A 15,916-nucleotide genomic window follows, 5' to 3' on the forward strand; every position below is an offset into this window, starting at 1 on the left:
CTAGAAGCGCTGTAGCAAACAAACTTGCCTCAACCATCGTTAATTGTGTAGACCAAAACGATCTCAGCACTTGGAAGAAACTCTTCATTTTCGCTTTCTACCACTTTAAAATTCCAAAAAAGCGTCCTGCAACTTCAATCACAAACATTATCAAAAATAATCTTAATGATTCACATGCGCCCGAAACACCTCCTGTTACAGCCAAAAGGCCGAAACCAAAGTTTGATTTGGCTAAAAGGATAATATCTAAAATATCAGACTTTGATACAAGAGGCGCCTTAAGATTATTAATTTCTGATGATACGTTGGCATCTTCCAATGAAGAAACATTTCACTGCCTGGTGAACAAGCACCCGGCTCCATCTAGAGCCCTTGAAATGCTGGACCCCCCCATCTAATCAAGATTCATCTGTATACGTAAATGAAGAAATGGTTCAGAAAGCCATAAATAATTTTGCGTCCGGCTCAGCGTCTGGGATAGATGGGATTTCCCCTCAACATCTTAAAGACTTAATCTCGAGATCTGCCGGAGAAGCAGGATCTTTTCTTTTGAGTCAGATCACGAAATTGATGAATCTCATCCTTAATGGAAGAGTAAATCAAGAGGTGTGTCCATACCTGTTTGGAGCTATTCTCTGCGCCCTAAAAGAAGAAGGACGGGGGAATCAGACCTATTGCCATCGGCAGTGTTTTCAGACGTTTGGCACCAAAGTTAGTAGTGTCCTCAGTCTACAATCAATGTTCTCAGTATCTACAGCCTCATCAACTGGGATTTGCAACACCAAAAGGCAGTGAAGCTATCATTCACGCCACTCGAACATTTATACATGCAAATAAAAATTCGAACAAGGTCATTCTAAAAATCGATTACAAAAATGCATTTAACTCAGTTGAACGAGACATCATTTTAAAGGAAGTTAAACAAATTATTCCTCAATATTATTCATATTTTTGGCAAAGCTATGCAAATCCATCAACGTTATTTTACAAAGAAAGGAAAATATCCTCATGTGTAGGAGTTAAGCAAGGTGATCCAGCAGGCCCGATGCTATTTAGTCTAGCAATACATCGAATTGCCCTTTCTCTTTCTTCAGAGCTAAATGTCTTCTACCTTGATGACGGAACTCTTGGAGGATCACCACAAACCGTGTTGGAAGATATAAAGAAGTTGATTACAAATTCAGAGAAAATAGGTCTACAAATAAACCCACAAAAATGTGAACTTTTCTTCAATTGGAAAAAAATCGACCCTAAAATAGTATCTGAATTTTCAAACATATTACCCGGAATACGAATAGTGAAAAATAATAGATCTCATTGCTGGGTTCACCACTACACGAAGAAGGAATCGAATACCATTTCGAGAAACACCTGAATGACCTCAAAATAATATCATTACGATTAGAAAGTTTACCAGCCCACATTGATTTCTTTTTGCTCAAAAATTGCTTCGGCATTCCTAAACAAACCTACTTTCTCCGAACAGTTCCAACATGGGTCAATCCCTCCAGACTTCTACAAATGGATCACATACTGAAGAAAGCGTTACAATCAACAATAAATTTCAATATCAACGAAACGCAATGGACTCAAGCAAGCCTTCCCATCAGAGTTGGTGGTTTAGGCATAAGAAAGGCTTCAAACCTATGCCTTTCTGCCTTCATTTCCTCTTGCCACGGAGCGTTGCCACTCGTTCCCAAAATTATAAAGTATCCAGTAGACGAAGTGGGAATAAGCTATTTGGCAGAGGCTTTGGAAATTTGGAAAGGCATTTACGATGGAAAAACCCCGGTTTTAAAAGAGTCACAGAAACAATGGGATCAAATTATTCTAAATGAGGTAATCGAATACGAAATAGTCGCTGAAAACAACATTGAAAGTGCACGCATCAAAGCTTTAAGAGAGAAGGAATCAGGAGCATAGCTACAGTCAACACCATCTATAAACATAGGGACATTTTTGAATGACAATATTTTCAAAATCTACATAGGATTGCGTTTAGGCCTGAATATTTGCCATGAATTTATTTGCACATGCAACAACAAGATGGACAAGAAAGGTCTTCATGCTTTGAGCTGCAACAAAAGTGGAGGAAGATTTGCACGTCATAGCGAATTAAACAACATAATCAAAAGAACTCTTGCGAGCATCGACTTTCCGAGTATATTAGAACCTCCAGGAATGTTCAGGAACGATGGTAAACGGCCAGACGGAATAACATTAATTCCGTGGAAAAAGGGTCTAAGATTAGTCTGGGATGTCACATGTGTGGATACGTTTGCTCCAACTTATCTACAATCCACAAGTATAAAAGCAGGGAGTGCAGCGGAAGTGGCTTGTTCACGCAAACACTCAAAATACTCTAAACTTGAAGAAGACTATCAATTTATAGCCTTTGCTACCGAAACAACCGGTGTCTTCAGCAAAGAAGCAATTGATTTTTTGAAGGAACTAGGAGCAAGTCTGACAGCAAAAACAGGAGACCCTAGAAGCTATTAATTTCTACTGCAACGTATAAGCATAGCCATACAAAAAGGCAATGCTGTCAGTATTTTGAGTTCCTTCCCTTCTTCCCATAAGCTTGAAGAAATATTTTACCTCAGATAGAACACTTTAACCTGGCACAATATCCTAGATAACTTCTAGGGAAATAAGAAGTACACAGGTGGAAATTCTTCGAGAATCACTATGATGACTTGAAGAACAACAATCCTAATTTTCCAATTTTCATCAGAGAGTGCAGCGGAATTCAAGCAAAGCAATCAGATCTGAGCGAGATGAAAATATATATATATATTATTATTATTATTATTGAAAGAGATATAGAGGGCCATCCAATGTCGATAATAATAATAATAATAATAATAATAATAATAATAATAATAATAATAATAATAATCTGAAACATCATACACATCAATAGTTACAAAATTATTCTTTTTAATTTTTTTCGTTTTTTCGTTTTTTTTTTTTTTTTTTTTTTTTTTTTTTTTTACCTGAATCATAAGCTCGAACTTGCATATTGATAATAGCATCATCTGGAGAGTTCTCATTAGTTTCACGTTTAGCCACTTTATTTCTTCTCGAAAGTGGTGCTTTTAGCGTTATTTCACCTGAAAGGTAATTACAAAAAGAAGTAAGAGTAGACAAATAGAAAGAGATTTATTTTTGCCTTTAATTGGCTTTTTTGTGTTAAACTACGAGGATGTTATAAAACATATGTAATTAAACTTAGATTAAAAGCTGAATCTTAGTAGTTTCCAGATTTACAAACTATCATGCATATGCAATAAGTATAATAAAATGCTGCCACTAAGTTAAATTAATTTTACGACTGGAACTTTTAATATTTACTCATAATTTTTCTACTAAATATCTAGTTATCACCAAAGCATTTGAATGATATGTTTCTCATGTTACTGTAACTCTACAGTAATGTTAAACTTTCACACATTACTACCGTCAAACACAGTGGCGGCTTTAAGATTTTAATTTTGGATAGGCCCGCTCCCTTGCGTATGGATATATATGCACATTTGATTGATTAATGACAATAGGAAATTACTTTTACAGTAATGGTTGATGCTGTTTATTAAATAATTATTTAACATGAACATACATATTTACTCCTTATTATATCTTTTAGTGTATATATTTTTCAAAATTTTTGGGTAGGCCCGTGATTACCCGGCCTACCCGCTAAAACTGCCACTGGTCAAACAACTGCTGCATTTTAATTTCAAACAATTAAATTTAACCATCAACTGGTGTAGTGAATTTTTAGTGCATAGTTAGTGACGTGAGGTCCCTGGGACCCCTTATTAATTATTAAATATTAAAAGGAGTACAATTACTTTGGAAAGACAAATTTGTTTTAAATATACATTGTAGCTATAGGACATAATGCACCATAAATATAATAAAGAAATATAGCAATGTGCATGGATATAACATGCTCAAACCAGTCTGGTATAAGTTTTCTAATGTGAATATAGATAGCTTCATATATGGCTACACTGACACTGATATGCAAATTATAATAAACGAACTCCTCAAAATTATTGTCAATGGAAGGCAAGACATTTACAAATTCGTGTAATTTTTTAAGTATATATTAGTTTTGCAAATTTTGCAAAGGTCTGTTCTACCTTACTTCTCACTGCATCACTGTCACTTTCTGACATGGAATATGTAACATGTAGTTAACTTTTTTTCCCGTAAATTCAGTATTATACACTTTCACACTAGATATTCCAGGTTTGTCAAATATATTGAACGAGAAAAAGTGATTATAAAGTTTTCAAAATGCATAAAATATGAACACTGGTAAGATCCTTCATGGCTAAGCGGTTAGCGCACGCGCCTTTGGCATGGGAGACCCGGGTTCGATTCCCGGCGGGAGCTCATATGGTTCGGATTCCACGTTGATCAGTAGGTCCCGTCTCATATAGCCTCGCTGCTGAAAGGAACGTTAAAACTCAAGATCAACTCAACTCATGAACACTGCCCTGGAACAAAATAGTAACACAATTAGTGACGTGTGGTCCCTGGGACTCCACTAACTGCAAGAAAATGTAACAGTGACGCTTAGACATCCGAACTCTACAGCTACTTGTAGCCAATTACGAGCGAGATAGGTACTGGGAGTGGCATATATTCAAGGTCAATCGTCTGGTAGAGGGAGAAGAAAAAAAGATGTTTGGTGTCCGTGGGACCCCACGTGACGATTTAAGGGTTAATTCTGCATCGTCACCAAGTTATTGAAAATGTAGGTACTTCGCCGAAAACAAAGTTTTATGTATTATTTTTTAAGTACATTCGTTCTTCTTTACTGATAATACTGTAATTGGTTAAAAAAAAAAAAATTTGATCACATGGTTTATATTTGGAAGATGACAATGACAACTTCTATCAGCTGGGTGCAGCCCCACGCAATTATCCCCATGATGTACGGAATTTCTTCACCGAGAGATTGGCACGATGAGTTGGACATGCAGTTAACAGTAAACATCTTTTTTACACTGACAATAACAGTTACTGGATCTATCTCTCTGTGGCTTTCTCCTCTGTGTGGATATCACGAACATTTTCTGTAACGATTTACATGAATTGCAAAATCGTATTCGCGCTGTGGAGCAGACTACTAACAACAACATGTATTATATTACTTACCAGTTATTTCGTTAATGATAAATTTGTTTTCGTAATTTCCACTCAAAATTTCGTAACGAACTATGTTGTTGGGTGCCTCTGCATCATCATCTACAGCCTACAATAATGAGATAAGAAATGTAACAACTCTATAGGACGAATTCTAATTTTACGAAAATAAAGAAAAAGATAGTGTTTAACACACCAGAAAATATTATATTATATACATGAAAGCACTATATAACTAATATGTGTCATAGTATATGCAGAATAAATACAATTCGAAACTAATCATTAAAAAAGCTTTTGTACATAAATTCAATAAAAATATTTGTAATGTCTATGTAGCGTAAATAAATTATTCAAACAGTTGTTATAAAGCATAAGTGAGCGCTACGATCGTCACTAATGTTATAACGATGCATTAGAATAAACATGGAAAAGCAGTTTTAGAAAATTGTTTTAAAAAAGATCAACTCTTGACTTAGTGATTCATTAATGGAGCTTAATGTACCTTTTCGTCACAGTAAAACAAGCCAATAAAATTGTATGGTTGTATAAGATAGGACCGCAAGAATGTGTAGTTATAATATTTAGTTACTAGCTTACACCACCATCTATTTCTGTTTTCATATGCTGTCAGTACATATTGTGTCTCTGATCTATAAATTCACCAATTCCGTCACATAGCCAGGTACCAGCTAGTAATATAACATCAAAATCATTAGCAGCAATGCTCGTGTAGAAGTCAACCAATTTGGAACTTAAATCTCTTACATTTAGGTAATTAAATAAAATGTCACGATTGTTATTTGCCATTAAACAAAATTTTAACGTCTCCTACTGTACTAAGGGTGTACACATAGGCATCACTTGCTTCTTTCCGTAACTTCTTACCTGTCTAATCTACCAAAAGGAAATTAATTTTCTCTCTTATACTCTTCCTAGTCTCTTTAATCTTCTATCCAATGTTAAGCTATAAGTCAATAGATAACTTTATCTGTTGTGTACCCAATATCTTTACTTTTTTTTTGAAAGAAAACTATCCTTGTCGGGTCTTCTAACAAATTTTACTACTATATTGGGTTTGGTTGGATTGGAGACTTTTCCAGTCTGTGGCATGTATCTTTAATACAATCCCTCATATGTAAACCTAAACCGATACCAACTTTCTTTACAATTGCATTGACATCTTCATTGGAAAGGAGCGGGAAATAACATGAATTTCTAAAGTGCTTTTCCTGCCACATTGAAAAAGACCATCTAGCTCTGTCTTCAGTTTCCCCATTTGTCCCTTTAACGAAAGATTTTCACTTTTGAGTTCATCAGTGATTCTCATATATTTTATCAATTCTTCATTTTGACTTTTTAATAATTTAGAATTTGCATCTGATTTTTTATGACCTAAATTTAATGATTTATCGAGGTTCTCTTCTAACTTTCTACTGTTCTAATCTCATCAACTTCCTGTTTTATAGAAAGTAATAATTCATACAAATTATGAAACGATGAGGATTTTTGAATAGTTACCAAAAGGGTTAGCTCTTGTCATTGACTTCCTTCGTGATTTTTACAATTTCTACAGCGCAATGATCGATCGTAAATATTTTATATCTTGTTCTTTGAGATCGACGCAAACATTATGTAACATATTGATATATTCACCACATTTACTTTTAAATCAATATCTTGCTCAGAAATCGGCTTGGAATATTTACTACCGATTCCAATGCTGATGAACTTTTTCTTATATCGCACACTAATCTTACTACTATGTTGATGGCTAAAATCGTAAACTATTGAGAAACTATTTCGTATAATACACGGACATAATGAATATATTTCGATTTGTTCAGCATTTCGCCATTGTTACCTATCTACTTTTTCAGTTCGAAAAGATCAGGTAACGTTGAATATATCGATATTATCAGAAATGAATATATTTCATCATGGCCTCAAGGTACGCACAATTATCTTCTTCCAGATTCTCTAACTTTTTAATACATCCTCGTTATCTATCCATTTATGTATACTAAAATTAAAATAAACTTCTGACACAACAACTTTCAGAGGGACATATCTGCCAGCAGACTTATGGCAGTCATACACCCCTGTTAATACTGGCTTTCTAGAGAAGAATCCACTACTTCTGTCTTTCAAGTAGCTCCCCATTTGCCCTCAAGACACTGGGGGGACGTTGAAATGCCAACGTAGGTCTATCTGTTAGGTACATACAGTCACCCATCTATTCTTTGATCCACATTCGACATACCTAATTTCGCTGATATCACAAGAAGCGGTATTCCAGTGCGGCTGGAGCGTTGGTCATCGAATATACCGGGTGGTAGGTAACTTCACCGACAAACTTTGGGAGGCGGTTCCTTATACGAAATGAAAGAAAAAAGTTTTAATAAACATGGGTCGAAAAACGTCTCCTTTCAGAGTTATGAACTACCGAAAATTCAAAATATCACGTTTCAAAACATCCTGGCTTAGAAACTATAGGGCCTATCACAAGCGGTTTAAGGAATTACACAGGAACTGGTATACGCTCTATCTAAATATCCATGTTTCAGAATTAACCGGTAACAGCGAAACGAATGCACCATTAGTACTTAAAGGAGTATCCTTATACTTCAACTTCCTTTTCACAGTTCCTTTCACCGATAACGGAAGATGGTAAAACATGGATATCTAGATAGAGAACATACTAGTTCCTGTGTAATTCCTTAAGCCGCTTGGGATAGATCCTATAGTTTCTAAGTTAGGGAGTTTTCAAAAATGATTTTTCGAATTTTCAATGGATCATAACCCCCTGAAAGGAGGCATTTTTCGGCCCATGCTTATTAGAACTTTTTTCTTTCATTTCGTTTAAGGAATCGCCTCCCAAAGTTTGTCGATGGAGTTACCTACCACCCTGTATATATTCCCTGATATACAGAGTGTTAATGAACTATACCGACAAACTGTAAGAAGTGGTTCCTCACATAAAAATAAGAGAAAAATTTCATATGGACCTATGACGAAAAGCGAATAGTTTCAGAGCTAGGGCTGCCCAAAATTGCGAAAACGCTAAATTTCAATAGGCTCTATTTTGAATTCCAGAAACTGTGGATGGTGGTTCTTATCAGCGTAAAGAAAGCCACGCATATACAATCCAAAATTGCATATTTCATCAATTGTCAATAGGTGTAGAGAGTATTCCCTGCAGGGTGTAATTCTCAGATATGCTCTCAAAAGAGTTTTCAGATATACTCTAATTTCAAGGAGGGTCCAAAGTAGGCAGGAGGTTAGCCTTGACAACAGTGGACATCCAGTGCTTCAGAGGGAAGGCGGAAGTGTCAGGAACCGGCAGCTCCAGTTTTTTTTTTTTTTTTTTTTTTTGGTGTGTGTGTGTGTGTGTGTGTGTGCGTGTGTGTGTGTTCGGAATAACGTGTGATAATATGTATTTCGTCACGGTATATTTCACGTTTTCTTCACTTATAAGTGTGAAAGAAAATATCGCAGGATGCGTTTTCCCGAGTACAAGAGACCATGTTGCTGACGATCCTTAACACTTCCGACATCGCGCCAAAGGATTCCGTGTTCACCGCTATCAAGGCTTATCGTTTGCCTACTTTGGACCAATCATAAAGTTAGAGCATATCTCAAAATTCTGTTGATGGTATGTCTGGGAATTTCACCCAGCACGGAATACTCTGTACACCCATTGAACATTAATGAAATATGCATTTTTGAATTGCGTATGCTAGACTTCCTTTACGCTGATAAGGACCACCATCCACAGTCTCTCGAATTCAAAGTAGAACCTCATAAAATTTGGTTCTTTCGTGATTTTGGACAGCCGTAGCTCTGAAACTATGCACTTTTCGCCATAGGTCCATATGAGCTTTTTCTGTTATTTTTATGTGAGGAATCACCTCTTACAGTTTGTCGGTATAGTTCATTAACACCCTGTACGTATATATCCTAACATACATGAATTAACATATTCCCTGATAAACGTTGATACTTGATTCCAGGTCAACTTGTTTGCTTTTCTAAATGTTTAATTATTTTACTGGAGCGATGCTGCTCTTTATTCGACTTAGGCGTTCGTTTATCCGTATACTCCTCCGAGATGCCTGAACCGTTCTTAACCAAATTTGACATAGTGATTTGAGAGCGTGCGCTGAGTGTGTTAAGACTCGCGTGTCTCGATCGGACATAACATTGAGGAATAGTCACCGAAAAAACGGGATGCCTATAGACTTAACCTTGCATTGGCGCGTGAATTCTCATTGTAAACAATGGAAAGTAGAATTTTCAGCATTAGAAATAGGGTGAAGTTCTTTTCGTATTGTTCTGCGAACACAGTTTTTCCAAACCATTATGCTTTTCGCTGATATGCCAAGTTCAGCTATTGTATGTCGTGTTCGTTCACGAAAACAATTGATGCACGAAAAACTTCTATGAATAATCAATAAAGGTCGATCGCTTCGCTCCAAATTTGCAATTATTGCATACTAAGATTAGCATTGATAGGACTTCAGTACAATATAGCAACGCAGATTTTGCATTTTCACTATCTTTCTTGCACTATTGCTGATCTTTCTTGCACTACTGCTGACAATGGTCAGATAATATTTATGATATTCCAAAAGATCTCAATAAAAAAATAAAAAGTATATATAACACAATGCATTTTATTCGTTGCTGGTTTACAATTTAATCTAGCATATACGAGTTATAGAAAAATATAAGTAAACAGATTTTAATATTAATAGCTGTGTAAATACATCAGTGTTACCCTACCATGGTAAGTTGCTTTTGTTTTCTATGATAATTTTAATTTATGTGTATGTTATGAATTTGACTAACGCTACAGCCTAGCGCTAGGTAGGAACAAAAAGAACATTTTACCTTGGATACATACTAGTTTAAAAGATTTCTGTAACATTAGAGAAGTTATTGACAATGTATTTAATGCAAGTTTTCTTAATATAAGCTATATATTGCGATTAAATAATATTTACTATGTCCACATATGAAACACGCAGTTTGCATTACTTAATTTGTCTCATATGTATATACAAACTACTAATTTAGCAAGTTCCTGCAAAATTCGACAGACGAAGAGTACTGAAACTTAAAATACGATCAAGATACAAGGTTGACAATATTCACATCTATCGGCTTTTGCGAAATTGTTCCTCAATTGCTCTTGTTCACAGGATCATCAACATTTTAATTTTGTTAGAAATAAGTAAAATTCTTCAACAAAATGAACTTTTCATAAATTTAATCACATTTACACGCGATGGAAAGTAAATTCTTTGTCAATAATTTAACAACGTTAAGTTCTCATTACAATAAGCAAAAGTATCGTGATAAATATGGGTCAAAAACTCTCTTTCAGAGTTATATGTTGAAAATAGTGCGAATAGTTCATTCTTTTGTACCCTAGCCTGAAAACTATGTTACATTTTCATAATATCCACATTTCTGCACCGTACTTTAGATCTATAATACTTTACACGAAATATTTAATAAGTATTTCTCAAAACCATGTAAAATGCATTTTTCCTTCCTGAAGGACTCTTTCTCTATTCTGGTTCATGCTTTACTTCCAACCCACATTTCATATCAACACTAATAATAGTATTTAAGTACCTGAAACTAATAATCTATTCCAATGGCGCATGTACGGGGGTGGCTATTGGGTTCAAGAATCCCCCCCCCGCCTCCGAAATGAATTGTTATATGCAAAACTTCATTAAAATTTGTCGGCACCCCCCCAAAAAATATAAGTGCTTATTCACGTGTTGTACATAGCCCGCCCGAAACAAAATCCTAAATACGCCACTGATCTATTCTATTTTTTTTATCTCCAACTTCTGTAGTTGACACAAGTTCTTTGCCTCCAATCATTTGCACTTGTCCTTTCACTATTTATTTTCATCACACATTCTCCATCCTGTCTTGACACTGAAGTTCCTCATGATAACAACATCTTGATTCCCTTATTGTGCATGTCTTGTTCTGGAAGGATACACTTGTATCCGTATAATTTGTATCTCTTGGGAAGTCCAATAACAAGACGTCTTGTTACTTGAATGGCCGTATTTTCTATCACAAAGACATTGTTCAACATTATTCCTTGATGAGGAACAGCTATTACTTTGTATCTTGGAATCTAATGTAGGGATATGGTTTATCATGGTCAGTTTTAAACAGCAATCTTGCTCGTACTTTCAGCATTCTTATTCCCTTCTTCTGCCACATGGCACTAAATTATAGTGTATCGTCAGAATAGAAGATAATTTTTATAGTGACGACAACCATAAATTTTAATTCAAGAACGTAATTCATGGTTGATACCAAAACCTGTATACTTTCACTTAGAAAAGCTGGGTAATATTTACCTCTTTTCCTAGAAAACTAGTATTTCAGACTGTAATTTCAATTACATAAAATCTGTTTTATTGAACCTGGTAGTTTCAATAAATGTAGTTTGAAGCATTAGAAGTGAAGTTTGCATTTTGATATCAACTCTTCAGTTGCTTCTGTTTTACCATATATATGCGTTTATATTAAAGATAATTCACATATTTATTTTAATACAAGTTACGGTTTTGCGTTGTATTCCTTTAATATCCCAAGCTTGCTTTGAAATTAAAATATAATTTGAATTTCGAGGTGGAAGATTTGGATACCATAAGCAAACTCACAGCCAAGGTTTTGTTAAAGGGGAAACATAGGGGTTGATTTTCTGAATTATTCACTAACAATTTGAAAATCTAATATGTTCATACAAACATAAGAATTCAAGTTTTGAAAAGTAATTCATGAAATATGTTAAGTAAGTCTAAGTATACTATACTTTTGTAATAAGACAAGCATTTCTGACTAAATACTGTGTTACGTCTCGGTTCTACTTACAATCTCAGTAAACAACATGAAGAGAGGAAGCAGGATATAGATAAATTGACATCGATAAAAGATAGTGACGGCAAGGAAACATGAATATCGATAGCGTAGTGAATGGTTTTGAAGACATAGCACTCGTGGATCCATGACTACACGTAAAGTGCCAACATTTGCTTATTCCATTTTCCTACCTCACTTCGTTCGTTCCTTTCCTCATTGTGCTTCTTCCTTTTACTTAGATTGTAAAATTGCGTTCCTACATTATAAATCGGATAGTTGGAAATGACTCTCGTACGGGATAGAACATGTGCAGGTGCATCTTGGTGATTTCGCTAGAATTTATCTAGAAGAGGCTTAGGGCACGTAAACACCTTGTAAGTTCATCGATCATTTACAAGATTGTATATATTTATTAACTTATTTTATCCACACAGAATGTAAATATCAATTTCAACTCAATATGTATAATGTTTTTCTATGATCAAACGGCTAACATGCAACATGCATAGTCCCAGTGGGACATAAAATCTTGGATAAAAATCTAAAATTGTGGCTCAGAATTCTGTTGGACAAACTATCGTTGCTGAAAAGGATGTTAAACTCAAATAATTCATCAATCAATTTACCAATTCTGTTATATTTTTCTATTGCTGTAGAATGACTAATATCTGGAACTGTACATATACATGATAATAAATAACTAATTTATTATCCAGTTATATCTTATTTTCAATAATAATAAAGCTACGAAGTTGTGCTTATGTTAACTTCTTCTTCTTTCCCAGGTTAGCAATCTTTCAGTTTATTTGATGCAAGTTTCCACTATTCCTTATTGTGAACCAAACTTCTCGTGTTCATGTTCCTTTTCTTTACCACATCTTACATTACTTGGTTCCTATATTTCAACAGCGATCTTCATCTGTGTATTTTTCGTTCTTCCATTCCTTCCGTAGCTAAGAGCATGTTTTCCTTTTGTCTCATGATGTGTCTAGTAATTCTGTCTCTTCTTTTCAGAATATTTTCCAGTATACTTCTTTCTTATCTTACCGTTTCCAACATTCTTTCATTTGATGCCTTATCCACTCTTGTAATTTTCAGTATCCTTTTATAGCACCACATTTTGAAAGCTTCCATTCCCCGTTTTTCTACTTTTAGATTCCATGATTCAGATCGACACAACATCACATTCCATACATATCTTTTCTTCAGCTTTCTCTTAAGTTCTATTTTGATGTTTCCACTTAGAAGCTTTTGTTTTCCTTCGAAAGCTTCCTTCGCCTGAGTTACTCTGAACTTTACATCTTGTTTTCATCTATTATTGCTTGTTATTTTACTTCCTAAGTAATAGAATTTCTGCATTTTCTTTACTACGTGATTTATTTTGATTTTCATTTTACTTGTTCTTTCCTTGCACTTCTCATAGCATTTGTTTTCTTCTTGATGATCTTCATGTTGAGTTTGCTGCTAAGTAAGTGCTGCTTTCCAATTAGACCTGCCTCCAGCGTTCTGTCGTTATCTGCCACCAGTGCGATATCATCCGCAAATCTCAGTGAGTACATTTTTTGTTCAAGAACAGTTATTCCCATACTGTGAGTGTCCTCAATTTCTTTTATTGCTTCTTCAATGTAGAGATTAAATAAAATTATTGACAATGAGCATCGTTGTCTGGTTCCTTTTTCGTTTTGTTGCTTCTCCTCCCTCTCCTTCTACCTCGTTTATTGTCTTCTGTTCTTTGTACAATCCGCGGCAAAAAACCTGCAACATGAGCATATAAGTTTATTGTGAAATGACGAAGTCTTTTACTCCAAAATAAGTGTGCACGGGAGGAGGCCGAGGTTTATCCTGGCATGATTCGTACCACTTAGACGTTATGTTCATTCCCTGTGCTGTTAGGTGTAGTGTCACAATAAACTTACATCCTCATGTTGCAGGTTTTTTGCCGCGGATTGTACATTATTATTCTTCATTTCTTAATTTATTCCTGCTTTATTCACAATCTTGAACACTTTTTTTCTCATTCTACACTATGAAACTCTTTCTCCAAATCTACAAATGCTACGCAAGTTACATTTCTCACACCAATTGTAACTACTAAACATTTTCCATAACATGTACTACAGTAAAAAATACCTTTCTATTAGTCTTCTTTCAAGAAAATTCACATTTTTCATTCACTTACCTCTACAATTAGTTTCGAGGTAAGACGTGTCAAATCTGGCGTTAATAAGGCTTCATACAATGGTTTCTTGAATCGTGGAGGGTTGTCGTTAACATCTGTCAAGTGTAAAATAAGAGGAACGGATGTCGGATTACCATATCCTTCATTATCCCTAGCTTCAACGTAGAATCTATACTCTAAATTAAAGAAAAAAGAAAATATCAGAAAAATGTATATAAATTAATTCTGGCGTTTCAAACTATGTGAGAATACTACTTTTATGTTGGTGAGTTAAGGAAATAGTTAAATATTATATGTTACATAAGCTCAAGGAATGTCAAACGTAACAAATTCTATTACGTGGTGTTTATATAATGTTTCAAATTTTCATAGATATAAATAATAGCAAAGCAACAGAAAATTCAAATAATACTGCAAAGTCTCTTAAGATTTTAAAAAGTTAAGTATCTCAAATAAGTCATAACGTTTCTTTCATAATAAATATAAATGTAGCATTTGTTCAATTGTCGTACTTTCCGTTACGTTTGGTCATTACTTTAATATATATTAATTATCATTAAAATGTCCAATTTTAAGGTACTAGTGGTTTTCATATGGAAATGTTACTATGCAGTAATAATCACTTATAACATGTTTTTCCCTTAAATTTGAGAACCATGTGAAACGATGTCACGGTTGCAAAAAGTTTCAATCTTTTATATATATATATATATATATATATATATATATCTTATATCTATCTATTTATATATGCCTTGAATTCCTTCGAAGATAAAATTTCTTTCTACCTGGTGCTTCTTCCCTATCAAAATGATGATTGTTGGTTCCAACCGTTATAATTCCTGTAATTGAGTCCAAATTGAGTGAAGTGTTCAGCATTCCAACTATACTCGTATATCGTATTCTTCCAAAAGCTCCGGTATCCACATCCTCAGCTCTTACCTAAAAATTACAGACGTTATATATATGAAAAATAACAATTATAAGAACAAAACTGCATTTCACAAAGCTGAATTTCACCATTTATTTGAAAGTATTTGCTGTTCTGACAACTTTCTTCATGAAAATTTCCGTTCCCCTACATTTTTCTGAAGAACAAGACTGAGCCCGACAAACATGATATAGTTTATTTCATTTATTTGTACGGTTCAGTCTTCTACTTTTGGAAAGCGTAGATGAAAGGGAATTTTCGTTTATGAAAAGTGGCAGATTATCCATTAAAAATTTCTGTAAAATTAATCTCTCTCTCTTTCTTCTGTTATGTTTTTTTTTTTCGTATAGAATATTTTATATTTTTTTTCATAAGATGAATGTAGTTTTCCCAACCCCTATTTAAGGAGGGCCATAAAATTCTTACACTGGACAAAATGACATTTCCAGCCTTTCTTGATGAGAGTTGTTAACTTTATAACAATGACCATGTAAGCTTTTTTTCATTCTTTTTAAAATCCAAGTAGTATGCCATGTGTTGCGGGATTTTGTGATTATTTTCTTCGAATGTTAATAACTATTTTCTAAAATTCATAATCTATTATAATATTTTGTTTAGATTACATTTACCAGTATTTTATTTTCTTCTCACGAAATTCGCTTCGAAAGCATATCTTTCCATTTACAATTTACAATTGATCAAAACTTTGACGTCTTCAATGTGATACCTACAGATTTAACAGAAAA

At 34.3% G+C, this 15,916-nt stretch overlaps 1 protein-coding gene across 1 annotated transcript in view; it reads right to left on the reverse strand.

Moving 5' to 3' along the window:
- LOC145661188 (cadherin-86C-like) overlaps positions 1-15,916 on the reverse strand; it is a 458,587-nt gene that overhangs the window by 63,190 nt on the left and 379,481 nt on the right. The window contains exons 12-15 of the mRNA XM_081726639.1: positions 15,028-15,181; positions 14,240-14,415; positions 5,173-5,269; positions 2,997-3,113 (exon numbers count right to left, since the gene is read on the reverse strand). Of these exons, the coding sequence (XP_081582765.1) occupies positions 2,997-3,113; positions 5,173-5,269; positions 14,240-14,415; positions 15,028-15,181 (544 nt within the window). The remainder of the gene's footprint in view (positions 1-2,996; positions 3,114-5,172; positions 5,270-14,239; positions 14,416-15,027; positions 15,182-15,916) is intronic.

The sequence above is a fragment of the Thermobia domestica genome, chromosome 1 (assembly GCF_964235325.1).
Source record: "Thermobia domestica chromosome 1, izTheDome1.hap1.1, whole genome shotgun sequence".
In the NCBI taxonomy this organism is placed as follows: Eukaryota; Metazoa; Arthropoda; class Insecta; order Zygentoma; family Lepismatidae; genus Thermobia; species Thermobia domestica.